This window comes from Symphodus melops, assembly GCF_947650265.1.
Source record: "Symphodus melops genome assembly, chromosome: 16".
Lineage (NCBI taxonomy): Eukaryota > Metazoa > Chordata > Actinopteri > Labriformes > Labridae > Symphodus > Symphodus melops.
In genome coordinates this window covers 9484112-9511446 of record NC_136706.1, presented here as the reverse complement: position 1 = coordinate 9511446, position 27335 = coordinate 9484112, and the positions used below count along the sequence as shown (strand labels likewise).

General features: G+C 38.6%; 1 protein-coding gene and 1 long non-coding RNA gene across 2 annotated transcripts in view; one reads left to right on the top strand and one right to left on the bottom strand.

Annotated features, from left to right (window-relative positions):
• Positions 1 to 4294: 4294 nt before the first annotated feature.
• Positions 4295 to 25371, top strand: tbx5a (T-box transcription factor 5a; the record flags this gene model as incomplete). The annotated part of the gene is made up of 9 exons (XM_079364239.1): positions 4295 to 4357; positions 9358 to 9530; positions 10304 to 10398; positions 11577 to 11696; positions 12678 to 12825; positions 18746 to 18898; positions 21817 to 21908; positions 23242 to 23474; positions 24779 to 25371. The coding sequence occupies exons 2-9, from the start codon at positions 9387 to 9389 to the stop codon at positions 25369 to 25371; spliced, it is 1578 nt and encodes a 525-aa protein (XP_079220365.1). The 5' UTR covers positions 4295 to 4357; positions 9358 to 9386.
• The window catches only part of LOC306836890, a 34618-nt gene continuing 30666 nt past the window's right edge, over positions 23384 to 27335 (bottom strand). The window contains exon 3 of the long non-coding RNA XR_013780824.1: positions 23384 to 23457. This is a non-coding gene — a long non-coding RNA (uncharacterized lncRNA). The remainder of the gene's footprint in view (positions 23458 to 27335) is intronic.

Genomic DNA, 27335 nt, shown 5'->3' with positions numbered 1-27335 from the left:
GAAAGAGTGTTTTCTTCTAAAAGCTTTGCTTGCCCAGTACAAACATTGAAACCCTTTTTCTGCCATTCAACAACACAAGTAAATGGGAAAATGGCAACCTAAGTTAATGTATCAGGTTCTTTTTAAACCTAAGTTACCTGTAGTGTTATAGGGTTCATCAGCAGGTGAAAGCTTGATGCATCTCTGATGTTGTATAGTCCACTGGTGGGAGAGAGATTGTATTTTTTCTAGCAGAAGATTTGGGGCTTTTGATTGAAGAAGAGAAAGGATCAATAGGCAGCCACTGAGGGTGCTAACAGCAGCTGTAGTGCAGGTTGCCTTTGTGACAGTGTCTCGAGAAAGTCTTCCAAGTCCTGCTTTTATACCTTGTAGCTCCTCCCACTATACAGGAAACAACAATTCACAAATCAATTAAGTGACAATTGTCATGACTTTTACGAAATACATACATATCATAGTTTAAAAGTAAAAACATCTCTTAAAACATTGTAAACTGATCAAGTTGACCCCTTAGAAACACTCAAAATTGATAGTTTAACTAAACTAAACTAAACCAAACCATAACACCCCTCCACCTGGTGCACAATTGGCACGTTCCAACAGGAACACCTCCATAATAGCAAGTCACATTTTGTCAGTGGGGTTTGGGTGTTTGTTTCTACTTTTGAGAATCAAGATGAGCAAAGAGGTTAGGTAAAGGACTCACATAAACTGGTCAAATAAAGTGTGATAAAGCCTAAATGTGTCATATTTTCTGAATAAGAAGCCAGAGCCTAGACTATCTGTGATGTTTTGCTAATGATAGTTATCAAACTCTAGGCTATATGAACAAGTTATAAAGTTTCATAAATACATATACATATTATTAATGGAAATGCTGGCGACATGAGCATCAGTTGTGAGTGGTGGAACAGCAGAAATATATTGAAGAAGCCAAGTCACCTCTAAAACTTAAAAACGGATTTTTCCCTCCAGTTTATTTCATTTGAATTTCGATTCCTTCTTCTTCTACTCAGTCTTTAGCAGCTTGGTTTTCCTGTAGCTGCATTACTGCCACCTACTGGTGATATTACCAATAAAACGGAAATAATGCAATTCATCTCGTCAGCTTACTCCACCCTTCAGAGAATAGCTTACTTTTTCTTTTCTGCCATCACATTTATTATAAAGGAGTTTATTTTAATAAAAGCACATTTTCAATCTTCTCCTGGTTCAGGCCTTTTCCTTGTGTCTTGCAACTGCGAATATAAACTGTAGTTTATTGTCTTCTAAATCTTTATTAACCAGCTTGTTTCTCAACTTTTGATGATATAATACCAAGTATCTCCTATCATAAACTACTCTAATACTGAAAATCTTGAGACATTTCTCCAAACGATTTACTTTTTTTTTTTAGAATTCAAAAAGCTCAATGACTGTGGACCATTTTTTCTTATTTCCTCTCAGGAAATGCACATTCTTATACACTGAAACATTTTCTTAAAGACATTGTTTTCTCATTTAAGGTCAGGATTGGCAAAATATTTGACATAAAGCGTTTATCTACAGCATGTTTCCTGTCTTCCATGAGCCTGAAAGAAACTACTCTGGATTCAAGACTGTTCCTGGACAAAACAAAGACTCAAATGAGGTAGGGAAATACCTTACTCATAATTTTGGGAATGACAGAGTCATAAATAGTGAATCTGAACAAGTCATAGTTGAAGGTACTTTGACCTCACTGAGGTGAGACATGATGGCCCGCAGGCCTTCACGGTCTGTGAATGTGGCTGTGCTGCAGGAGACCACACCACATGATTCCCATGCTCATTACCACAGCTCTGTAGGTGGCTGGATGTCTGCATCTGTTCTGCAGTCAATGTCAGTGTCCCTGGATATGTTTTCTATAGTTGTCTTATATGTGGCCTTTTTGATGGTATGTTACGAAGGATTCATGACACTGCATGCAGGTTTGAGGTTTCAAGCCACATCACATAACCAGCTTCTCTTTTTGGCATAGCCAGAACTTTACAGAGCAATGTGGTGTAAAGCTCCCATGTTTTTCTTTCTTTTTTTGCTTGAATAAATTAACAGTGCTGATGTATCTATTAACAACAGTGTTCTTATAATGATCACTTAATCATGCCGCAAACTCTCCAGTATACAGCTACTGTATCATACTTACATAAAATATTGAGTAAAATGTGATACTTGTGCTGTTTCGTGTATTTTATTGTTTTTTCACGTTCAATTTTACATTGATTGTACATCTCTGAGTCTGTGTCATTGGTAAACTTGTCAAAAAATATCACTAGAGGGCAGCAGAGGACTTGCAATTATGCATGTTCTTAACTTAACTGACTGGTTATCATTGTTAAAGTGGAATGGATCAAGATCTGCTCTAATGGTTTTCATTTTAATGAATTAATTTGAACTGAGTGGTGATATAATCTGTCTCTCCTGTTCTTTTATAAATGTTTTCTTTCTGTTTTTCTTTTTTTCTTCTTTTCTTTTTTTTTAAGTTGTGCTCATTTTTTTTTAAACCACTGATGTTTTGCATATCAATAACATTTTTCATAAATAATTCTGATTTTCTAAGCCTAAAATATTGACCAGCAAAGTATTCCCCGATGCCTGCACAACTCCAACCTGCTGTGCAAGGAGAAGGACTGGACAAGTGTGTGTGTGTGTGTGTGTGTGTGTGTGTGTGTGTGTGTGTGTGTGTGTGTGTGTGTGTGTGTGTGTGTGTGTGTGTGTGTGTGTGTGTGTGTGTGTGTGTGTGTGTGCGTGCGTGTTGATCAGGAAGTTGGAATGCGGGTCCCTGTGTGTGATGTGATTGTTAGCAGAAACGTGTCAGCCCCAAGCCCCCACCAATAACCTACCTCCACCATCAACCCTGAGCCCACAGGCCGGATCAGGTTGTGAAATAGAGCTCTGTACTCTTCTGTGTGTGTGTGTGTGTGTGTGGAGGTAGTGGGGGTGTACACACGATTTACCTCACAGCCCTGACTGCAATAGAGAGTCAGATACCTTATCGCTGCCTTCTCTAGTGGAACAAGGGTAAACTCACTCACGAGGTATGGGGGGGGGGGGGGGGGGGGGGCGCTGGTGGTGGTGGTTGGGGGCAGACCACAGACCCATGTGTGGCCATGCAGGGTGAAACCATGCTGGATTAGGAGGGAGTTTACAACTCCTCATTTTTATGTAAAGAGACTGACAGACAGAGCATCTAAGAGGAGAATGCGCATGTGTTTCTCTAGTAAATGAAGCATCTGTCGGCGTACAGTTGTTAGGATAGCTCAAGCTGCATTATTTCTACTGTTCTCCAGGCTCAAATTAGTTGTTTTGCTTTTTTGTGCTTCTAGTCTTTCAGATGAAGTCATTTAATCCTGTTATTTCTAATGAGATGAGTCATATTTTCAAACACAAAAATGAATGCCAAATGTATTATTGTTAACTTGAGGTTTGAATACATTTTCATTAAATGTTCAGACTTTAAAGTACCTTTCTGTGTAAATAGGAGTATTCCTAACTTCTTCAGCTCAAATTGAGCCATGACTTTCCTCTGTTACATTGCATACATAGTTTTCATATTTAAAAGGAAAGACATCAAATTCATAATCATTTTATGAAATTCATTCACTTCAATGCCCCACCTGCAAAATATTTTGGAATGCCCTATGCAGCTTTTGTTTTCCTCCACTCCCTCTCTTGTCTCCTCTCCTCCGGCTCAGCTCCTCAGAGCCAAAACCCTGAAGGTGTTTTCAGCCACAAACCTCACAGCTGCTCTTTGCTGCCGAGCATCTGGGCAGGTTTTTTACCCTCTCTCCATCCAGGAGTCCTGCCTGCCTGTCTGGCTGCTGGCTGGACTCGTGGTTAGCCACACCGGGGCTTTCATCTGCCTGAGGTCTCAACAGACTTCGAGCAGCTCTAAACAAGCGGTAACATCAGACCACACACTCAATAGTACTGGACAGCCAGGAGGTAGGGAGTGTGCATATAACCCCTGTGTATATGTGTTTTTGTTTGTACGTGTGTTTGTGTGTGTGTGTGTGTGTGTGTGTGTGTGTGTGTGGCATTTTGCACTTCATATTCCTTTATATAAGCTCACTGCTCCAAATGTTTTAATGTCCTCCTGCATTCTTTGTTTTTTACAACTTTTTGGCACTTTGTCTTTTTCTAATGGATGCTGGGATTTTAAGTTCTTCCTGAGAAATGTTTGATTTTTGTTTTGCTTTTATGACTTTTTAATGTGATCATTTTTAAGCTACAATCCTGTTTGACTTCAGACACTTTTTCTTTCAACAGTTTGTTTTGAATGCCCAGGAGATAAACTGTATAACGCACCAGCAGTGGGAAATCAGCTCAGATGCCACTGGTCAGTATTCTGTTCCTCTCTGACTTTCTGTGGTTCATGCATTGTATATCTTCCAGGCTACATTTAGATTTTATGTCTCAGAGTAAATACTTTTTAGCATGCAGGGTCACGCAAATGTAAAGGTTTTTTTTAGAAGCGAGGACAGGTTTTATGTTCTTTGCAGTTCACATAAATAGAGAGGCTCTCTATTCCATCACAGAAAAGATCACATTCACTTTTTTGTAAAAAAAAAAAAAAAAAGTAAAGACAGTTGTCCACAGATGCTGGCAACATTTTGCTTTCAAGATTTTTTTTATTTGAACTGTTTGAACTCAATTAACTGTGAACAAAAATGTTCTGCCATGCACAGTAAATAATTGAAATTAATATATTTCATAACTGTAAGATTACTTTAACTTCACCATAGTGTGACCTGCTGCAACTGCAGGATGTTTGTCTGTTTTTAAAATTGTCTGAAATGTTTGCCGAAATTGTGTAATATCTGATGGGGTGCAAATTGTGGGGTGCAATATGTTCAAATAAGAGATATCCCTGAGTGGTTTGTCTTTGAAAAATTACCCTCTCTAGTTTTGAGAATCAATTGTTTTCTTTTGTTTGTTTGTTTTTTCTTTTCATCTGCATTTTCAATGAAATTTCATGCATGCCTATTTTCAATAGGAAGTAGGTCTGAGGAAACCTTTTACTCATTAGAATGTGTGGTCTCTAACCATCCGTTTTAAATTGCCTTTGATACAATAGGCTAAATGTGTTTGTGCAAATACGGTGACCTCTTTCCGTTATTCTTTTGTTATTCAATCTAACTTTAACTGACGCGCAGGTGAGCTATTCATTTTTATTTGATTTACAACGCAAAACCAATGTTATTTAAATCAATTGTGGGATTCTAGTTTACTTTTCATTGCGCATTAATCATTTAGTTTACTTTTCTTTTGTTAATTCTGTTGCTGATTAGTCATTATTATCATCTGAACTTAAATGATTACTAAGTGGGGGTCACAACCCAGCATTGTTCTTTATGATTAAAGTGTTTTAGTTGATGTAATTTAATGTACAAATCGAGTCGTTGACCTTGTAGAAAATATTTACAGATACTGTATACCATCACTAAAGTTTTTGTTGTTGTTGTTTTTGTTTTATTTGACGAATGTGTTTAAATTAGACACTTTAAAATCACACTAAATGCAGTCCAGTTGTATGTTGAGGTAGCCACATTCACGTGCTGAAAGTATTTCGTGTTTCCTCTAACGTCATTATCTTTCTTTTTTGTAAGTTTGGTCAGAGCGACGCCGCGTGAGCGAGCGCGTCTCTTCTGAGGCAACAAGTTAATTATAGGCTGAATGGAGCTTTCAGGCTGAATTTCTTCATCTACGTCTCAACTGTTTGTGTGACTTAAGCATCATCTAAACAGTTTCTTCTGTGCTGTTCAACTATTGTTTTCCCAATTGAACTTTCTTATTAAGGCCTTCGGTTGATTTTCACATACGTTACTTTTCAACGTTCACTTTCAAGAGTTTCAATTTCACTGTCAAAGTTTATTCGAGTTTTTTTTTTTTTATTAAATCCAGTCTAGTTTTATTTATTTATTTATTTTAACCGAAATGCATTTAGACGAATACAGTCCTGTTTTTCAATTCAGTTCAATTTAATTACATTTAAAAAGCTTTATTTGTCCCCAGGGGAGCAATTCAAATGAGTTTGAATCCTTACATCATTTCTTTGTGCATTTTAGAGGGCTATTTTTCACGTCTGGCAATCAAACTGGATTTAATTTTACCTGAGATGTAATTGAAAATTGTAGACGAGGATTTAAGTTTATTATATTTATCTTACAGTGTGAAGTTTAAGTTTAATTATGTAATATCTCTTGACATACCTTTTTTAAGTTGAATCAGAAGAAAAACTATTCAATGACATACTTTATTTTGTTCCTTTGTCACATCATCTCCTTTTCCACAGGATGGTCCTTTTTTACATTCCCTTTTGCGCATAAGAACTTTTTGTATTGAACAAGTGGGTTTGAATTATCGCATATTTTATTGATATATGAGGCTACAATCAATATCAAACTACACTCCAAAAGGATCGCTCTTTCGTTCAAAGATCTTGGGCCAGGGGCCGAGATTCAAAGTCATGTTCACATTCTGTTAACATTAGTGCAGTCTAAGACTGTTGCCATTTCAAGTTCTGTAAACTTCTCGTTATTTGTGTTGATTCAGTAATGGAGACACACGCCTTTCACATCCCCCCGAGCTCTGTTTGCAGCTGCAGAGAGAGAGAGAGAGAGAGAGAGAGAGAGAGAGAGAGAGAGAGAGAGAGAGAGAGACGCTCAATAACTGGTTAAATTAGTCACAGTACACATATTTTATTTTTCTTTCAGCCTTTATATGTCAATATAAGTTACAGTGTTTTGCTCAAGTGTTGTAGCTTTATAACAAAATTTTATTGGATCACATCTACTGTAGAGTTTGCGTCCTTGATATCTAGTAATTTTCGATATGTTTCCATTAAAGCTCTGCGTCAAGAATGAAATCTATCTGTTGTACTGTCTACCCTGCTTTCTCCAGCAGATGCTCTAGTGCTACAGATCTATATACTTTGCTTTTTAGTTATCAGTGTTCATATTGACAGCATGCTCATAGACCAACATCCCACACGTGCTGACACTTTAATCGCTGAGGAAAAAAAAGACTTTGTTTGCGCGTGGATATTGACGCCTTTTATACAAATTTTAGAGCATTTACTGCATCAAAGCAACATTTTTCCCAAATCAAATATCCTCAAATCAAAATGCCCAGTCGAATTCTAAATCCGACTGTCACCTGTGCAAAGTGTCATTTTCGGCTTTCGGTATTCAAATTCAAACATATTTCAATAAACATTGTCATTTTTACATTGCATGGATGAGTGTGTTTTGCACTGTCACGATATGAGGTGAGCTCATACGCAGCTGTTGCGTGCAGGCTCCGTTAAGGCAAACATGGCCCCATACCGTTTGATCTAAAGAGAAACTTGCGGTTTGTTGTGTTTTTTATATGTTAGGATATAAGTCCACTAAACCTGTGTGAAGCCACAGGCCCAAGCACAGCCTACAATGGCTGCTCCAGCTTTCTATTTTTTCTTTTTATTCTTTGTCCCATTTAATTGCTTAAATGTTTACAACCTTTGGAGTAAGGTTTTAGTGTTGTGTTCTGCGCCTTTTTCTGTGAGCTAAGGAGAATTGGACAGTGCAAGTGTAGCCTTTTCATAACATTTAGGCTACAGTCAAACTTGAGCCAACATACCCGTAATTGATTTCGTCAATTGCACGGACTCTAAACTAGAACCACAGGCAAAATAAAACACGGTCGATTACTCATTCAATTGTAGTTATTCCTTAGTCCCTTTAAAGACACAATGTTGACCCACAATATCTAATGATGTACTTCAAATAAAGATGAAGGTTAATGAGGTTGATGTCTGCTGTCTTGAGGCTGTGGCTGTGCAGAAGATGGGGTTGCGCGTAATGGCGCATGAAAGCAAATATTAATTCCGTCCACCAGTGCTGGATTAGGAAGAGGTTTAGGGGAGAAACTGGGGTGGGGGTATGGAAGGAATTATTATGTGGGGTATAAACCAGTGCTATTCCGACGCAGACTGCTCCCCATCTTCCCCACCCCCTCTGGTCTACATCGCGGACCCAGCTTCCGCTTCGCACGGTTGGTCATTGATGCAAGAGGAGGATTGGAGAGGGAGGGAGAGAGCGAGCGATGGGGGAGACGTAGTTTTGACAGTGCAGAGAGGCTGTGTGTGTGTGTGTGTGTGTGTGAGAGAGAGAGAGAGAGAGAGAGAGAGAGGAGGGAAGAAGGAGGTGACGGAGCTGCTCCTTTGGGACTCGGATGCAGCGTACATTTGGGAGCTATCGACAGTGTCGACCCACAAAACGGTCTTCGGTTGTAAAATGCCCCAATAAGGCACCGAGTAGCGCCTTGTAGCTGTCACCGAGCTCCGCGAGGATCTCTCCACGGTCGAGGCTGTGCTTGTGGGAAACCTGGACTAAACTGTGAGAGAGAGGAGGAAGAAGGAGGATTCATGGAGATTCTGTAGTAGCTGCATCGAGGAAGACGTCTGGATTATCTGTATTTGGACGAGGGATCGGAAGTGTTGTTTCTCCGATGCGTTATCGACGAGTCCAACTCTAGCCTCCGACTTGTAGCCTATTGTATTTTAGGTAAGCTGACCCTGCTTTGATCTGGGTACGGGTATCCTTAATACTGATCCATAGCCGTTGACATCGTCTCACTTTGCATTGCAGGAATCGCTGCTCTTTGTAGAAGTTACAGCGTGTAAGTGTGGAGGATTATTAACGGACCTTAATATGTTGTGGTTATGAGAGTATGGGCTACAACATGTCGCGACATTACAATAAAGCTCACGTCTTTCCATTGGGGGACATGAATTAGAAACAATGTTTCCTTAACGCGAGGAGCCTTATTCAAGGTTCTGAATAAGGCTGTTATGATAGAACTGCTATCGACACGATGCGTAATTTCTTTGTGTTCTACGATATTATTGTCTATTAATTTAAAATATTATGTTCTGTCATTTAGATTCTGACATAAACTGAACACAAATTCAGCTTGTTTGAACGGTAAAATATAGTTTCAGTGTATGTTTTCACTTCCTCTAATAACTTTATTTTACAAAATAAATGCAATTGAATGCTGTGCTTTTGTTCAATTATTTTCATACTGATATCCCAGCGTTGTAGTTACTGCCCTGTAGTAGTTGTATATAGGGTAACCTGTAGCATATACGACACCTCCAAAAGCCGCAACTTTGTTTATCCGTGCTCCGTATAAACGTATTTAAAACTGTTACTTACTATTTTAATGTGGAGGTTCAGACCTCCACCAAACACACGCACGCTCGCGCGCGAACGCACACACACACACACACACACACACACACACACACACACACACACACACACACACACTGACATCTCTGTCTGGCTCTTGCAGCTGGGACAGTAGTTTTCGGAGTTCTGGCCATGGCGGACCAAGAGGAAACTTTTGGCCTTCCAAACTCTCCTGGTGGCTCGGATTCAAGGGAAGTACCGAGCGAGAATAAATCAGAGAAACAGAACGGGACCTCAAGCAAATCCCCGTCATCACAGACAACATACATTCAGCAGGTCAGTATTTGTATTTGTATGTGTGTGTCTCTCTCTGTCAGTAGGCCTCGCTTTCACTGAATCTACTGTGACGAATCGAGCCCGATGAAGACTTATGGGGACTCATTGAATGTAAACAAAAAAAATAGGAACAAGAAAAAAAAAAAAGTATAATGCACAATTGTCTGATGACTGTTAAATCATACACGAAATATTTCTGAAAATATTTCAGATATATTTCTGCTCATTGTAATTTTTGCAGAGTTCTTATGTACATATATGCATTTAAACTCTCTCTTTGTTTTCATACTATACATTAAAGAAGCTGATTTTATTGAAATGAAATATCAGAAGAGTTTTGGTTCAATTTTAACAAGTTTTTATATTTTGACGAATTCAGTGCAGCGATACTTCAATTGTTAATCGGTCACCTCTTATCTTTGTATGTTGTGGATTTTTTTAAATCTATAGCCTTAAGGATCAACAGGGTAGAATAACACACATCTTAACTTACTGAATGCTCACACAAAGGTGACATTTTCATTACAGGGCCTATATAATTTCTAAAATGGCCCTTATTGTTTGGTGTGCATTCTAACTGTTGTGTCTTCATAATTTAAACAACTTACTCCTTACATAGTTTTTGGCACCTAATGCACATGACAGTAACCTATTTCACATTTCCCAGGCCTCGACACCCATCTGAACATACACATCTGCGTACAATTCGAGAACAGGTCTGGTACAGCATTGCTTGAAGAACTAAATCGGTACTAAGATGTCTTATTTTGAAGGGAATGGAGGGAATCAAAGTCTACCTGCACGAGAGAGAACTCTGGATGAAGTTTCACGAGGTGGGAACAGAGATGATCATCACCAAAGCCGGGAGGTAAGTTAAACAAAACAAAACAAAACAAACACACTATTCACACTAGTCAGCTATTGGCTGCATGCCTGCTTTCTTTCTTGGATTTCTTTGTATTTGTATTATTTGGAAACCTACTTTTGCGCTCTGCAACACCAATACAGCTCTGGGTGGGACTTTTTGAGGAAAGCAACACTATCGACAATGAGCACAAGAGCGCAAGTGCATTAAATAAAGCCCACTCTGACTTATTTAAATCCATATTTCTTTAAACTCAGTAATATTTCACGTTTAAACGGTAAGAACCTCCATTTGCAATATCTCCTGTGTATTTGCCGTTTGTGCGTAATTCTACGCAGACATTTCTTGCAACTTGTTACGCAGACAGCGTATGTGTCACGCTGTCTGCTCCACAGTCGCCCTCAGATTGCATCGAGTCAAAATAGCGCCCGTCGGCTGAGTGTGAACGTGCACATATGCATGATGGTGGATGGTGTCTGCTGCTGATGGCTCTGATGTGGGAGTTAAAAGTGACGAATATTTATAGTTTAACACACAGCTACATTTACCCTGTGAGTACTGGAGGCAGTTATTTTCTCATCTTTATACCCCTGTCATTACGCTCTTGTTTTTTTTTGTTTTTGTTTTTTTAGTGAGAAATTAGCATCACACCCCTCCTGCTCCAATTCATTATTCTTCCTCATCTGTCTCTCGTGCTGCTTAACCTTCCTTTGATTAAGTATTTTTTTCTCATATGTGACAGCAACAAAATAACCGAACGTTTTGCAAAACGGATCCTGCTAAAATCTGACCCACAGTGAAAAAAACTTTTTACAAAGTGAAGTCTCGGCGCCCTGCCCTGGAAATAATCGGTACCTCTCCAAAGCATAGACTCATTTATTTGACATTTAAAACCACCCCACGTGAGATCACTTTGCAATAAAAGTGGGTTCGCAAAATGAGAAAATTAGAAGAGGGAGACAGTAGGCTTTATTCTGAATATAGCCTACCCTTGTTAATTACAATTTGGCCATAGTTTGAAAAGTAAGTTTGACAAGGCCTAGAATTGGATTTACGTTTCTCTTACTGAACAGGCAACCATGAAAAACGCACCACAGTCTATTTTTGCTTGCCTACTGTTTTTCCAGTTTGACAGAAATACCATATATAGCTCTATAAAGCGTCTCTTTGTCCTTTTACAGGCGAATGTTCCCCAGCTTCAAAGTAAAGGTCACAGGATTAAACCCCAAAACTAAATATATTCTCCTGATGGATGTCGTTCCTGCGGATGACCATCGATACAAATTCGCAGATAATAAATGGTAAGAGAAAATGAAACGTAACAACAATGACTTTTGCTGCATGAACAAACTTTTCCTTTAATTTCTCATTACTGGGTGTCACTGTTAAAGGGGTCGCCGCAGCCCTTGTCTGTTGTGTTTACTTAAACAGTCAGATGTATTTTGTTGTCCTGATGGACGAGACTCGGAAGCGAACATATTAATTCCCAGAGAATTATGAACTGTGTGTTTTCTCATGCGTGCCAAGAAAAGAAGTCAGCTGGGAGAAATGTTTCTGCTGGAGCTGACTTTTCTGCGCTTATTAAATGTTTTTTCTACCAGTTTTGCAACAGGGCTTTCTTTCAGAGCAGAGCACAAACACGGTTATTTGTTTAGTGTCATGTCCATCTCTCTAACCTTGGTAAGGAATGTCTTGTTTGGGTCAGCGCCTCTCAATGAGGACTTACCTAAAGAGGATAATCACATGCCAATACTGCCGATAATGACCTGTCCAAAGCATGCCCTGGAACTAATTGTCTGCTTGATCCAACGATGTTGTAAAACAATGTCTACCAGCTCTAATCTGACCTCTGACAGGACAAAACCAACATCACAGTGTTGTTAACATCGCACTGAGGCACTGGGTGTACTTGTTTATAAACTTAAAGAACTCTAAATGAAAAGTTTTACAGGTAAAAATTGCTTCTGTTTTTTTAATGTAATTAATCTCTAAATCATTGCAGGATAACTCTTCAAAATATGCGTCAAACAATTCAGAAAATTTTCCCCCTTGAAAACATTCTGCATCCAGTTCAGATCGTATTTGTCATTTCAAGAGTTTCCATGAAACATTTTGTATTCTCTTCGTGAAATCTCTACGTTATTTTTTAGATTTGTGTTTAAGATAAGTAAGACACCGTTTACTTACATGATGATCAGGAAACGTTCTAATGAATGTTTTCGCCTCTTCAACGTCCATTCAATTCTAGGTGTTAACAGTAGGACTATGTTGCTGTGCTTTAGGTCTGTAACCGGGAAGGCAGAACCCGCCATGCCCGGCAGGCTCTACGTGCACCCGGACTCTCCCGCCACGGGCGCTCACTGGATGAGACAGCTCGTGTCCTTCCAGAAACTCAAACTGACAAACAACCACCTGGACCCATTCGGACACGTAGGTGCCTATTGGCCTATCATCTTAACTTTTTCACCACGTGTATGTGGTGTGTTTGTGTGTGAATGCCTTTAAAACCTGCTGCTACATATTTAAAAGTTGTGTGTTGGTCCATGGCACATGGACGGAGTGTGGTTACTGTTGCGCGGTTTCAGCAGTTCTGTCTGAAAAAGAAAGTAGCCTATATAATTTAATTATAAAAGTATTGTAATAATAGAAACTTTGATTAAATATATTTGGGTTACATTTGGAATTGATTAAAACTTGATACACTTTTTTTTTTAACTATTTCACACACTATTGCATGAAACATGTTGGATTATTTTTTTGTTGCTTTGCTCTTTAAAGTTCCAGATGAACTTTGGAGAATGTTCAGATTTATGCAAAGCTGTATCGAGAAGCTTCAAAAAATTATGTTTGGAAACTGTATTTTTTCCCCTCACTGCTTTCATAAAGTTTAATCTTGCGATGGTCAAGGTCGAAATTTCCTCCGAAAACATTTTAACTCTTTATTGTCCTGCTGTTAATGAAAAGTCAGATGTTAGAATATTGCTTGTCTTCCAAAAACTAAAAAAACAATTCAAAATATGTCCCCGTTTTATTCGAGGTTAAACGTTTAGCCCAAAACAATCCAGTGAGGTGTTTCATTAATTGTATAAAATATCAGTATAATGTTGTCGAAGTTATCCTCTAACGAAATAGAAGAGAGATTACCTTAAAGGACTAAGTATTAGTTTAGTTTTAGGAGAAAAAAAACATGTTAACATACTTGAATTAAAACAATGTTATTTTGAAAAGGCTATGTGATTTTGCACTTAATTGAGTTTAATAAAAAACAAACAGAAACTGTAATGCTACTAAATTAATATAGATTCAGATTCTATAAAATAGTTAAAATAATGTCAAAAAGGATTTGATTTGCTTCAACCTCAATTTCTGTTCTGATAATTTTCAGTATGGAATTATTTTGAATTCTCGCTCTGCTATGGTTAAATATGTGGATAAACAGAATGATATGTTTGATTTGTTTTAAGCCTGGAAACTCTGTAACCAGGCTTCATTTTAGCACCCCCTATATGCATTCAAAGTTGTCGACCCCCTGGAAGTCAGCCTACATAAGTAAAAGAGAGCTGTTGGGTACTTTTTAGCAAAACGGAAAACTGTAATTGCATCCTCCCAGCACCGCTGCCCTGCCCCCCTCCTCCCAAACCATTAGTAGTATGGTATCAGTATGGTACCTATTTTCTAACTTTAACTCCTCATTATTGTAAACTCACTATCCAGCCCCAGGCCTTTGTGATTCCTTTCTTTACCCAAAACAGAAACACACAAACATCACTTACTTCATCTACAAATGGGCCTGTTAGCTGCACGTTTTTGAAAATTACAACTGGATGGGAAACCCAGACCAAAATCACATGTAGAAACAAAAGTTTTAACATTAGTTTTTCTTGCTAATGAGCACAGGATTAAAAGGGAAAAACAATGATGGGGTTGGCAGAAGTGCAGCGATAGTTTTTTTTAAGGACCTGGTAAAATTAGAAAAACACAAGGGACTGGTTTAAGTTAAAATTGGTCTGTTAATGCTAATCAGAGGTGTTCCAATCTCCTCATGAAGCAGTGAAATAACTTTGTTTTTTCATAGGTGTATTTTTAAAAAGCTTCACTTAAACATGTTTTATACGATTTGATTAATTTCATTTATCATGCCTGCTAAATGGAGTTTGAAAATTATGCAGGTAGTGACATTGGTGGTGAAGCTACATTTATGTTTTATAGTCCACAAAAGCTACAATTAAAATGCATATTAATCTCCACACAAACAATCTACTATCTATCCGTCCACATTGCACCTATAAGGACTGTAGCTTTGCCAAAGCCCAGCTGCTGAAATGAAACGGGATCTGAGCAGGAATGTGTGCAGTGTTGTAAATTTTTGGTTTGGAGTACATTTTTGATTGGTTGCAGCGGTTCTTGGCTCTCCTTGTTTCGTGCTGGGAGACAGCACCATGGGATTTATAAATGAAATGTGTTCCATCAGCTTGTTGGTCCAGCTGGTTGAAATAACATGTCGATGATTTATAATTACTAGCAGGGAGACATTAGACCAGAATGTATAGCCAATGTCGATTGGAGCATTTTTTTGAAAATAGAGGTTTGAAGAAGTCGTTTTTCTCCAGAACAGTTCAGTAATTAGACACATGAGTGAGCAGGGTCCAGCTCAGTAGATGTGCACTGTTGTGAAGGAGTGTAAAGGGGGAGTTGAGCTTGAGGCATGGCTTGTGTGCGGTGCAGATTCCACTTTTTTAATCCAAATGATACATCTTCAAACACATAGCAAGTGCTGCCCTGTCTTCAAAAATCTTGTTAGCATAGCTAATTAAATTCTTTCAGGAATAGGTTGTTTAAAAAGATGTTCTTCCTGTCTCTGAATGATTGTCTGTTTTTATCAAATTCATATAAGGATTGTTTTCATGTTGCTTTTAATGTTAAAGGCACATTGGGAGTAATTTTAACTTTTTTTTTTTACTCTGATCTTATTAAAGTCCTCTGTTGAAGGTCTCCATAAAGACATATTTTCATTCATATTTTCTATATCATTGGAACAATTCTGCACAAATACTTTAATTTTGGACACTTGTGTTGCACCATTAAGACTTCAGTTCTGAACATTAAATGCAGGACTTATTATAAAGTTTATTGCAGGATTGTTCCAACTGATGGAAATACTTCTTTGGTCGATGCAATTTGGGCTTATGTTAAAAAAAAAAAAAAAATCCAAAAAAACAACTAAAACCTAAAAAGCAATCCATTCAATTCAAGCTGCTAAGAAGTATTTAAGGAGAAACTTAACATTTATTATCAAAACACTTAATGCAACTTCAGGTTTACTTTCAATTTTTTCCTCTCTTTACTCATTTTTAACATGTACTCATTTTGCCTACAATAATTCTGCCATCTATCTTCAGTAAAATTGCACGGCATTAAATTGATGTGAAAGTAAGTGCTAAAGGATGTTTAAATTCCTTAAAGCAATGCACTACATTGCTGCTTTGGTCTCACTGGTGTAAATCATTCAAATTGGTGTGGCTCCTGTATTTAAATTCCTAAACTGATTGGTGGCTCGTAACAAACTGCACTTATTGCTTCAATCTCTCTCTAAAAACGTGCAATCCTCTGTTATACGTCTGCCTTTTCTCTCTTCGGCTCCTGCACTCGTCCGCCCATCTTCCCACACATGTTTTTTCGGGCCGGGCGGTCGGAGTGTGAGGATTGCACTGTTTATATTTGAATGGCAGAGTGCGTTGAGCAATAGATGATGGTGTACAAAGCCTGCTGATCCCACGGCTCGCGGAAAACTCTCTGATGTGGTGGAACATGAAAGCAAAGGGCAGCGGCTCAAGACCCAAAGTGATCCCTCACTATCATTAAATACTATCATCCAGAGGCTGCAGAAGGAGGGAGGGGGTGCAGGGATACAGGGAGACGAGGCGTGTGCCCCAGTGGGTGGTCTAAATCTACACTGCTGCCCCCACTAACACACATACTGGACTTCGAGGTCCCAGTTTGTACAAGGCTGTTTTCCAGAGTGAAATGTGTGTTTAGATGTTTCCATGCAGCTCCTAATGTGTCTCAGTGGTGGAGGTTTCTAACTTCTAAACCTCTGTGAATGAGGGGTTTGTACTAATGGGTTTATTGTTGTGGTTTGTCCAGATCTTGGATGCATCTTTACAGACCTCAAAGTAAGCCATTAATTAATGTGAGCATGGGAAAATGTTCGATTTGACCTTTTTTTCTCTGAACCCACATGCTTGGAAAGCTTTGAAAAGTCTTCCTCAGCCTTATTCTTCAATTGTTATTATAAAATGTATAAACTAAATGTTTGTGCTGCTTGAAGTTAGGACATGTGAGAACAAAATATTTTGTTATTTGCATAACCACATAACAACACATTATACCAGGCTACCGGAACCTGTGCTATCCTGTGCAGAGCTGCCCGCTAGAAATCAGCAGCAAAATGTATTTTTTGTAGCCTCAGGGTTTTTTGGAACACTATTTCATCTCAAATCCAACAAGAATACAGCCCTTTCAAGCTAATATTTTAGTTCAAGGTAAAACTAGCATAAGCTGACTCTTCAACAGCTTGCGGTTTTAAGTGTTACAATCGACAGAGCAGAGTCAGGATCTTTCTATATACAGTATATGTATGTGTGTGTGTGTGTGTGTGTGTGTGTGTGTGTGTGTGTGTGTGTGTGTGTGTGTGTGTGTGTGTGTGTGTATGCTCAAGGAAACAATGTTGGAACACACGTTTACCCAGTTTCTGCCCATTACAAAAACCTACTGCACCATGAAATGAGATCAAGTTCAGCTGGAAATTGATAAAGGATGACAATGGTATGGTGTATGGACGCCTGTAGGGTTAGCATGGTTCTCAGAAAGGACTCAGGGTTTTGTTTGTTTCATGCTACAGAAGCCCCCTCAAGTACACAGGGGTTTCTTGTCTTTTCTTCTGTGGCAGTGAAAGGCAGGTACAAAAACAAGCTTTGAGTTAACAGATAGGAGGAATGCCTGTGGGGCAAAAAGTTGGGGTTAAAAGAGTAGTCATCGCTCGAGGAGGATGGAAGAAAGACAAGAGATTTATATTTTAAATGTAAATGGATCTGATAAAAAAAACAAAAACTTTGCATTTTCTCAAGGCTGGTGACCAGAACTCCCCGCTCCGTCAAAACAATTAGACTTAAAAGGCACGGATGAGAGGGCCTGAAAAGAGAGGTTCAAGGCTCAAGTTCAGCTGTGTGGAGCGCGTCTAAATGTCGCCAAGCTAGCCACTGGTAGTAGTCATCACTTAGCTTAAACTAGGTTAGTCAGGTTAGAGGGGCAACAAGACAGCAGGCATACTGTCAGTCTAATAATCTGCTGGAAATGCTCATACTCTGTGTGGAGTCATAGCCTTTGTTTGGAGTTAAATAAAAACCAAGGTTTTGTGTCAGGTTTGGAGAGAGAAGAGAAATTAGGACTACAACAACAAAGACAAAATAAGAATGCACTTTGACTCATTTAAATACATCATAAATATAAATTTGTATAGCAATCAAATGCCATAAAAGTATATTTTGTTCTTTCAGATTGTTTGTCCTCAAAGAGCACATTCAGTAAGTTTCCATAAAATACAAGAAATGATGATACATGTGATTTTTCCTGACACTTGGGGAGACATAATTACAGAGGTCACACAACACAGACACAAAGTTGATCAACAGTCTACACACCACAGATCGGATTTATTAAAAAATAAAATTTCTTTTGCAAGGTTTTTTCTGCAGGCGCAGCAAAACTAGAGCTTACAGTAAACCTGGAGTATATCTTAATCAACCCACGGTTATATTTTCATGACTTAGATCTTAATCAACCCAGACTTAGATCAACCTCAATCAACTTAGATACCTTAATCAACCCACAGTCTACCTTAAAAAATGGTACTAAAAAAGGTGAAGCTGCAGGTTCTGCCTTGTCTTTTCCTTAGCTAATGTCTGGTACACATTTTGCTGCATTAAAGAATTTCATATATTACTCATATTACTCTCTGTATCTTAAAAAAACGAGAATAACCTCCAAACAAAAAAAGGTTAATTAAAATTCAAACAATTATATTAAAGTGAAATTTAAGATTACTTTCAACAACTTCAACTTACTTGTAGGCCTATATATGTGGGCAAATAAACCTTGGCCTAATCTTTTTATTTATTTTTCACTCTAGGATGTTTCAAAGAAATCTGAAGTTTTCATTTGCATCTGATTCTGTGTCCTCTGAAAGTTTTATTCGTAGAAAGACTGTTAAAACAGACTTTATTAAACAGCATGACAACGTGTGTATATCATACCATACTCTAAGGCTCGACTCTGTTTCTCTTTCTTGTAGATCATCCTAAACTCAATGCACAAGTACCAACCGAGGATCCACATCGTGAAGGCGGATGAAAATAATGGCTTCGGCTCCAAAAACACGGCCTTCTGCACTCACGTTTTCCCAGAGACATCCTTCATAGCAGTCACGTCCTATCAGAACCATAAGGTAAGTGCTACATGGGCTATAGGCCTACTTTTGGATTTTTCTTTCTTTTTTATTGCCGCCCATGACTCAGTAAAAAGGCATTTTTAAATTCACGGAGTTTTTTTATGAGGCGATTTCATTTTTACAATGTTTCCGACGTGGCAGAAAGTTCCAGAAATACACGCAGAGGCCTATGCACATTAAAACTCAAGCCAAATGTGGAAATAGGATCTGTCGTACACAACACATTAAAAAAAAAAGTTTCTTTCTCAGCAAGGGTTTTATTATTTTCTGCTCATTTTTCATGGCAGGAGAGAAAATGAAAGGCAGGCTTCTTCTGTAAGGTTAAAGTGAAGCCTTGTCACTGTCAGCTGAAAATCTCTGATATCACATTGAGCCACTGACAGACGAGGGAAAACTTGAGATAACCGACTAGACGACGTCTGACCTCAAGGGACTTTTTGAAGTTCCAGGCCTGCAGCGCTTTGTAGCGCGTGAGCAGCGGAAGAGAAACCGGAACAACCTCTGGCGTCACTTTCTGACGTTTTCGGTAGCATACGACTGAAGCCTTCATTTAACGCTCAACCTTTTTATGTTCTGAAGAGTTTGACTTGCAATTGCAAACTTTCGTGATTGATATTTTAGATTTTTTATTATTATTATTATTATGTTTGCAATGAATTAGGTATTTACCAAATTATTTAGAGCCACATTATCTGTTCCTTTTCATGATGAAAGTATTTTCGTAGTTACAGAAGATACGTAATAGCCTATGAAACGGAAAATAACAGGGCTTAATCTAGGCCTACTTTTAATTTAACACGTTGTTTTTGCGTGTTTGTTTCTATTTAAACGTGAAAGCAATTCAAGCTGGTACGTATTGGATCTGTAGGCCTTTTTTAAAATATGTAAATTCATCTTTTTTTTTTCTCTTTTTCTTGATGTCAATTTGCCTCTCAATGTCGTTAAGTGTAAATTAAACTGCGCTACTACAATCTTGAAATCTAAAAGACTCCTTTCTGGAAACAGTGGCCAATAATCGGCCGAAAATAGATGCTCGTTAATACAATCTTAAGCTTCTTCCGAGAGGCAGCCTAACAGTTGTTTACTCGCTTGTTAAGACTTGTGTAAAGATGCAGAAATTAAAACTCAGTAGGCTATTTACTCGGAGGCGGGTAAAAAATCTAGGGAATACAGATATGTAAACAACGTCTGTTTAACGTCATTTAACCGTGTGGGCCTATATGTTTTTAGTTTGGGAAACAGGGGAGAAAAGGGGCGAAAACTCATAATGTCCCCGCAGCCAATGAGAATTCTAGTGCACTTCTGGGAACAGGAAACGTAAATGACCGACTTTCTGTAGAAGCCATTCATTATCCTCAAACATCTTATTGGGGTCTGAGATCATAACCCCGGGCTAATTATTGGGGCTTTGCAGACCTGCAGAAAAGCAGGCATTTGTGATTTCAAGGCACTTTACCACAACTGTCTAATCAAACAGTCTAACATCTGCCAGAGCAATAAGAGCTAAAGGCCTGTGTCCAATTCACCTGTTAGACTTGGGGTAATGAAAATGGTTAACGTCTTTGGTTTCAGGTTTTTCCTGTCACATTTGCAACTGAAATATTTTTCAAAATTGTGTTTTCTTTAAAAAAAAAAAAAAAAAAAAAAAAACCTTCCTGAATAACATGTTTAAATCCATACCTCATATCTGAATTACATTTAATACATATTTAGTTCTTTTTTTACTTATAGAAGCCTAACGTATTGTCCAGGACATCTGGGAGTATGTTGAAATAGGCCTCAGTTATTTTAATGAGTATATTTGGATACATTCTTGTAAAACTGTGCAGTCTTTGAAGTCGTCAGTTTTTGCTGGATTGTCTAGAGTCTACACCCAAATTTATTTTTAACAGCATTCAAATCCTCTTTGCGATTATTTTAATCCCGTAGGCCCATTCAGAAGAAAAACACCACAATGTTTTATTTTGTGCGAAATTCCTTATTCCCTGCTCCTGTAAACTGAACTCACGGTTTTACTTCAGAAAGAAATAATTATTTGTTACGTTTTTTGGGGGGGCTTTTGTAAATGCCCAAAGGATATGAGGAGTTCATCAAGGCTCTGAACTTGTTACTTCAAACTTTTTTTAAAGAGATGAAACAATATATATAACATGTGCCAGGGTGCGTATTAACAAGAAACTATATAGTGAAGTGTCACACAAGATTTTACAAGGTTTGGTTGACGTGTCAGCCAGCTTACAGACTCAAACTTTCAGTCTTGTCAGAAACTGGAAGCACAGGAGAGGTGCCAACTAATTACCTGCCAGAAACCGCTGCTCATGAGAGGGCTCTCCCCGGATTGTGTAAAACCTCTTTGGGATTAATTTAGTCTTTCAGAGTGGCTTTAGGCCTACTGCACTTTATTTTTGCTTGATATTTACAAAGACATTTATTACCAAAATATAAAGTCAGATAATAAATCACATTATTTGCATCTGTCAAACATGAGCCAAATATCTGTTTTGCCAGATGCTGTCACATTATAAATAATGCAATGCAAATATGTCTTATTGAGATATACTCTTATTCAATTTCTTAGTTCAGCATCAGTTAAAACATCATACATTTTTTTGGGAAAATCTATTATTTTATTCTCTTGGTTTATTTCTGAGCAGACAGATGTACAAACTTTTTTCAAAAGAATAACATGTTGTAATACTGTCATTGTATCAGCTTCAAGCTGGCTTTTATTTAGCCAAATAATTAAATCTTGCAATTTTTGAAAAAACATTTAAAGCGTTCCCTTTGAGAAAAAAAGAGTTTAATTTATGACATTAAAAAATAGTTGAAGATGTTTTAATGAAGTTGCACAACCTTTATAACAAAAATACTTACATGGCATAATGCATGACGAATGGTGTTTTTTGTTGTTTCAGATAACCCAGCTGAAGATTGAGAACAACCCATTTGCAAAAGGCTTTCGTGGAAGTGACGACATGGAGCTGCACCGGATGTCCAGAATGCAAAGGTAGCTTTAGCTAAATCTTTATTCTGAAATGTATGCACAAAACAATAGATTTTTAATATTGGCCTCGTTTAAGTAATCTGCTCTGATACTCGGAAACACTGACACGAACTAAGTGATGTCGAAAGAGTTGGATAAATGTTGTAGGGATTACTGACATCCTGGTCACACTGTCACTTAACAAGCCCCTTAACTTTAATCCTTCAATCATCCAAACGAGAGCCAGTTGTGAGTGTTATTTTCAGTGAGTGTTATTCTCAATGATGTAAGTGTAGCTCTTGATCCACGGCCAGCTTTCATGCTGAAGACTTTTATGGCTGATCTGGCAGAACCTCTGAAACACAACTGTAACATCTCCCGTCCACACGGCTGTTTTTGCAAGGATGTTCCAACTGCTTTAGTGTGTCTACTACGTGTGTGTATGTATATTTGGAACCAATGGTATCAATTGGTCCAGCAGCCAATGCAGAACACAACCACGTTGCTCTTTTTCTGTTATTCAGACCAGATGAGGGAGGGAGCATGCGTCCATTGCTGCTTGGAAAACACATTTTCAAAGGAGAAAATCTGGTTTTGAAGAACTCACAGCACACCCCTACCCCCATCCCTTTTGCAGTGGATACAAAAGTGCATTCTAATGTAGAAATCCCAAATCAGGAAAATCATTGTGGAATAGCTGTTTGGCTCTTAGACAAGGTGCTGAAATGTTCCTCCTTCCCATAACCTTTAAGTTAGAGCCAGAGAATAAAGTTATTTGTAATTAAGCATTTCCGATTAACGCTGTGGCTTATTATAAGCAAAATCTGTGTAAATCATGGGCTGCATTTCCTTCACTTTCACATTCAAAATGGCACATTTGATTGTATCAGACACACGTTAAGTAACTTTAAGTAGGTGCGTGCCACAATTTAATACGACATTTTGAGTGAAATGCATTTCATCTATCAAAACTAGCGAATGTAAAGGACATGGTGAAAGTCCAAACCACACTATCAATCTTACTCGCCTTTGTGCAGTCCTGCAGAGTACTGTATAAGCTACGCACGTCTGCTCCTGGTTACGTTTCTGAAGGGATGGCTTATTGCAAAACCAGGTCACTGTTTCTACCCCGGGCAATCCTTGAAATCAAAGACGCAAAAGTAGCAAAATGATCTATTGACGGATGCCGAGGATTAATAGGAGTGTAACATGCTGCCCTGTGTAGTGGAAAGAGTTTTTCCCCAAGAAGGGGGGGGGGGTCTCTCTGAGTGTCGAAGTATGAAGTCAAACTTCTGAATTTCTTGTTTTTAAATGTGTTTTTTATTGATGGTGTTTGGGTGTCTTGTGTCTAATCTAGTACCAAGGAGTATCCGGTGGTACCTCGCAGTACAGTGCGTCAACGGGTGGGATCCAGCCAGAGCCCCTTTAGTGGGGATGTCCAGGGTATGGCCACCCCAAGCACATTGAGCTCCCAGTATTCCCAGTGTGAAAACGGGGTTACCAGCACCTCGCAGGATATGCTGCCTCAGTCAGGCTCCTACCCACTGCCACATGAGCCAGGCCAGGAGTACCACTGCATCAAGAGAAAAGGTAGGAAAAACTGCTGAATGGATTAAATGCGATGCATCCAATGGATGAATCTGTCATATCAAGAATGGCAAATTGATTATAGCAGTTAGTATCCAATGATATGAGGGCTGTGGTTGTATTGCACTATTTTAAGCATAAAGAGGCATAAAGAGGCAGCTACGTGAAATGTGTTGTCTTAAATTTAGCCATGGTCAAAAGGAATCAGTAAGAGTCAAACTGTATATGATGTGTGTGTTGTATGTTTAAGGGGCCTGTTTAGCACAGATTTTATTCAAAGGCCTCGTTGATTGAAAATGACAAATAAATTATGCCCGAGTTTACCAAATCTGACTTATTTTTATCTGCAGTCCCCAATTTCTCTACTGTTCTATGGATGCCAAAAACAAACGTATCTGTGACTTGCATTGATATTGAACTTCCTAAAACATACCAGACTTTTTTCAGTTGCAACTACTAATTTAACTGGATTTTGTTGGGGTTGCAGGTAATTAAACAAGACAAATAGTCAATAATGTTTAAGTAATGGACAAATGCTATGAGGTTTTCAATGTTTTTACATATCAACGTACTGAATGGTTAGAGTGCTATGCCAACTGTCAGCTAAGATTCAGTGCAACCAATCAACTTCAGATGTATACTTTTGCAGCGATCATTATGTGCATGAAAGGGACATTTCAACACTCATTTCAACAAAAAGTTGAAGTGTACTCATGTACAAAGGAAAGAAAAAAATGTACAACATATTATTATTTTAAATAAGTTTTTTGTCAGTTAAAGGCAGGGCTGGTAATTTAAAAAAAAAAATAGTATGACTTTGAAAGTAGAATTCTTTCCGTGCTCCGACTTCACCCACCCCTTCCCTCTGTGCTCCCTCAAAAGTCACGCCCCTCACTTACATGCATTAGTGCCATTGGTCCAGAAGCAGATTGCGGCTCCTGTTCTGAGTGTGGGCTGTGCAATGCATGCTAAGGGTGGAGAACGAGTAGGGAGACAGGGAGGCCTGATTGGTTCATAAAACGTGTACGAGCGCGGACATTGGTCGACGTTTTTACATGTTTACAACTGCTACAGATGAAGGACTGTATTCATTTGTTTTTCAGAGCGCATGAATTATTAATTACTGGCAGGACTTAAAGGCAAAGTGTATCATGCAGGAACTGCCCACCCTGCCTTTAATGAACAGATGACTAAAGTTCATCAGAGGTTGATAAAATCAACATAACATTAATACTGTGAACTTTTTGCTTAACGTAACTGATATATAACCCATCAGTAACATTGCAATTCTCTATTTTTATCTGCAGTGGAGGATGACTGTCACTCAAGTGAGCACAGCTATAAGAAGTCCTACCTGGAGAGCTCGTCCAGCGAAGAGGACCATTACTACCGTCCTTTAGGCTACGCCCAGAGCCTTGGCCTAGCTGGCGGGCCATACCGCAATGAATCCAGCCAGCGGCAGGCCTGTATGTATGCAAGCGCCTCGCAGGGCGCCGAGCCAGTTCCTAGTTTGGAGGACATCAGCTGCAACACATGGGCCAGCGTCTCGCCTTACGGGAGCTGCTCCGTAACCACCATGCAGCCAATGGAGCGGCTGCCGTACCAACACTTCTCTGCACACTTCACCTCAGGGTCTCTGGTGTCCAGACTCGGCGGGGTCGGGGGCCACGCCTCTCCGCAGCTGGCCGACGGCCATCATGCTGCAATGTACCAGAGCTCCATGACCCACCAGACTCTGGGCCGCCAGTGCAGTCCTGGGGCGGGGATCCAGTCACCCACAGCAAGTCTGCAGGGAAACGAGTACCTCTATACACATGGCATACCACGTACACTATCACCACACCAGTACCACACTGTACATAGTGTCAGCATCATGCCGGAGTGGAACGAGAACAGCTAAAGCAACTTTTCCCATGCTCAATAGATAGAAATATCAAAAGGAGAACCATTAAGGACCAAAATAAGGCAGGATTGAGAGGAATTTATATTTATATTTTTAGAGGATGCAGTTTTTGATCATCTTAATAAGATCAGTGTTACTTCGCTGACAGCAGTGGATATTTGTAAGACTGCCGAGTAAGAAAGCAAGCATCTTATCACTTAATCTGTTGTGACAGTATCTGCACTTATATGCAAAACATTAGCATGAACAAAAAGGAGCCGGATCAGAAGATTAGGAAGGACTGCTGGAATGCAGAGAAATTGAAAGACAATGGAAAATCAAACAGTAAAAGGAGAAAATAAAGTTTTATGGGCTTCGCCAGCAGTCGTCATGTTGATGGTGTCCTTGTGCGGTGGTGTTATTTGGATGTCAGTATTTCAGAGACGAGTGAAATTGTTCCCATCAAATTTCTTGTTTTGTATCAGTGTCCCAACATTGTGTAGAAAAAAAAGAAAGTTTGCCTTCTGCATATTTTAAGTTCTTGTTTTGTTTTGTTTTGTTTTTTGTTTTTGTAATTAACAACTTGCGTTAAAAAGATTACTAAGCAAATGGGGCTTTTGTTGTTGCTCTTCGATCTTTAAGAAGGTTGACCCTCTGCCCCATGTTTACGGGTATATTCACACGTAGGAAAGCACTTCAATAAAATCACTTCTTCATGCAAATTAAGACATTTCTGACAAACACTTTTATTCAGTGTTCAAGTTGGTCCCGATTTATCCAATAACATTAATTTGACAAAGATAGTAATAACTGGGTTTTAAATCCCAACCTCCCTTTCCCTGATTTTGCCATTATCATCCAAGATTGTATACATTTTGTATACCAGTTATGTTGAAACAACATAAATAGTACCCCCAAAGATCAAATAAACATTCTATTTATGAACCCTAAAGTACAAGTCAAAAGACACAACTAATGTTTTCCTATTCTTTTAGTATCGTGGAAAAGGCAGAGTGAATGTGTAATTGGGCACCAGGTTGCTTGCGCATTGTAATTTTATAAGGTGATAAAATGTAAGGGCTTCAGATTTGTCATTTTGTTGTGGCATTCTTCTGCATTTTACTGGTCAGTTCAATACTAATGATTTGGCACAAGTAAAAACCAGCCAGTGCAAAACTTAAATTCTTGATCATGGTTAGACAAAATACAAATCTGATTTTTACAGTGAACTATTTCTTCCATACCATATTATTCTTTTTTTTTTTTTTTTTTTCAAGAATTTCTTGTTTTAAAAGAGTCCTTTTCATACGATATTTAAATTCAGCCTTCGGTCCATTCAGTATTAACTCAGAGATATAATGGTCTCTATGGCTTGATTGGTTGGCAAGTTCCCATGGACTGTGTCTAAGCCTGGCAAGCTACAGAAATTGCAAAGATAGGTCGTTGCTCACTAACTGCCTTGTGGGTTATCACGTGTAAGTGTCCAATGCAGATTATTCTCCCATGCTGTACTCGGTGAATGTCTTTTCCTTAAAGTATCTATCCCCAAAATGGCACTTCATTCAAACAAACAATCAAACACAATGAGGTAACGGTTTCACCCTACAAGAGAGTTTCTGTTAGAGCTTTGTTTTACATGTGAGCAAAGGCTAATCTTTACATGCTTGTAGTTGATAGAATGCTATTGTCAATAGTATTTATTTTTCAACTATGTAAATCTGCTTGGTTCAGCATGTATCAAAGATAGATGGTCCCATTTCTTTTTATAGCCTGTTTTTGTATTGTTAATAGGATTTTCTAATCATTCTTATATAGAAAACAGCAGATTACTATACAGTAGGGATGTAAGAATATCAAAATCTCCCGAGACAACGATTTCACGATAACAATTCCATGGTATGATATTAATTGTGAAAAACAATCTTCTCAGTTTGACACTGAAACAGGGTACGAGATGAGTCGGCTGATTGGTCGGTAGACCA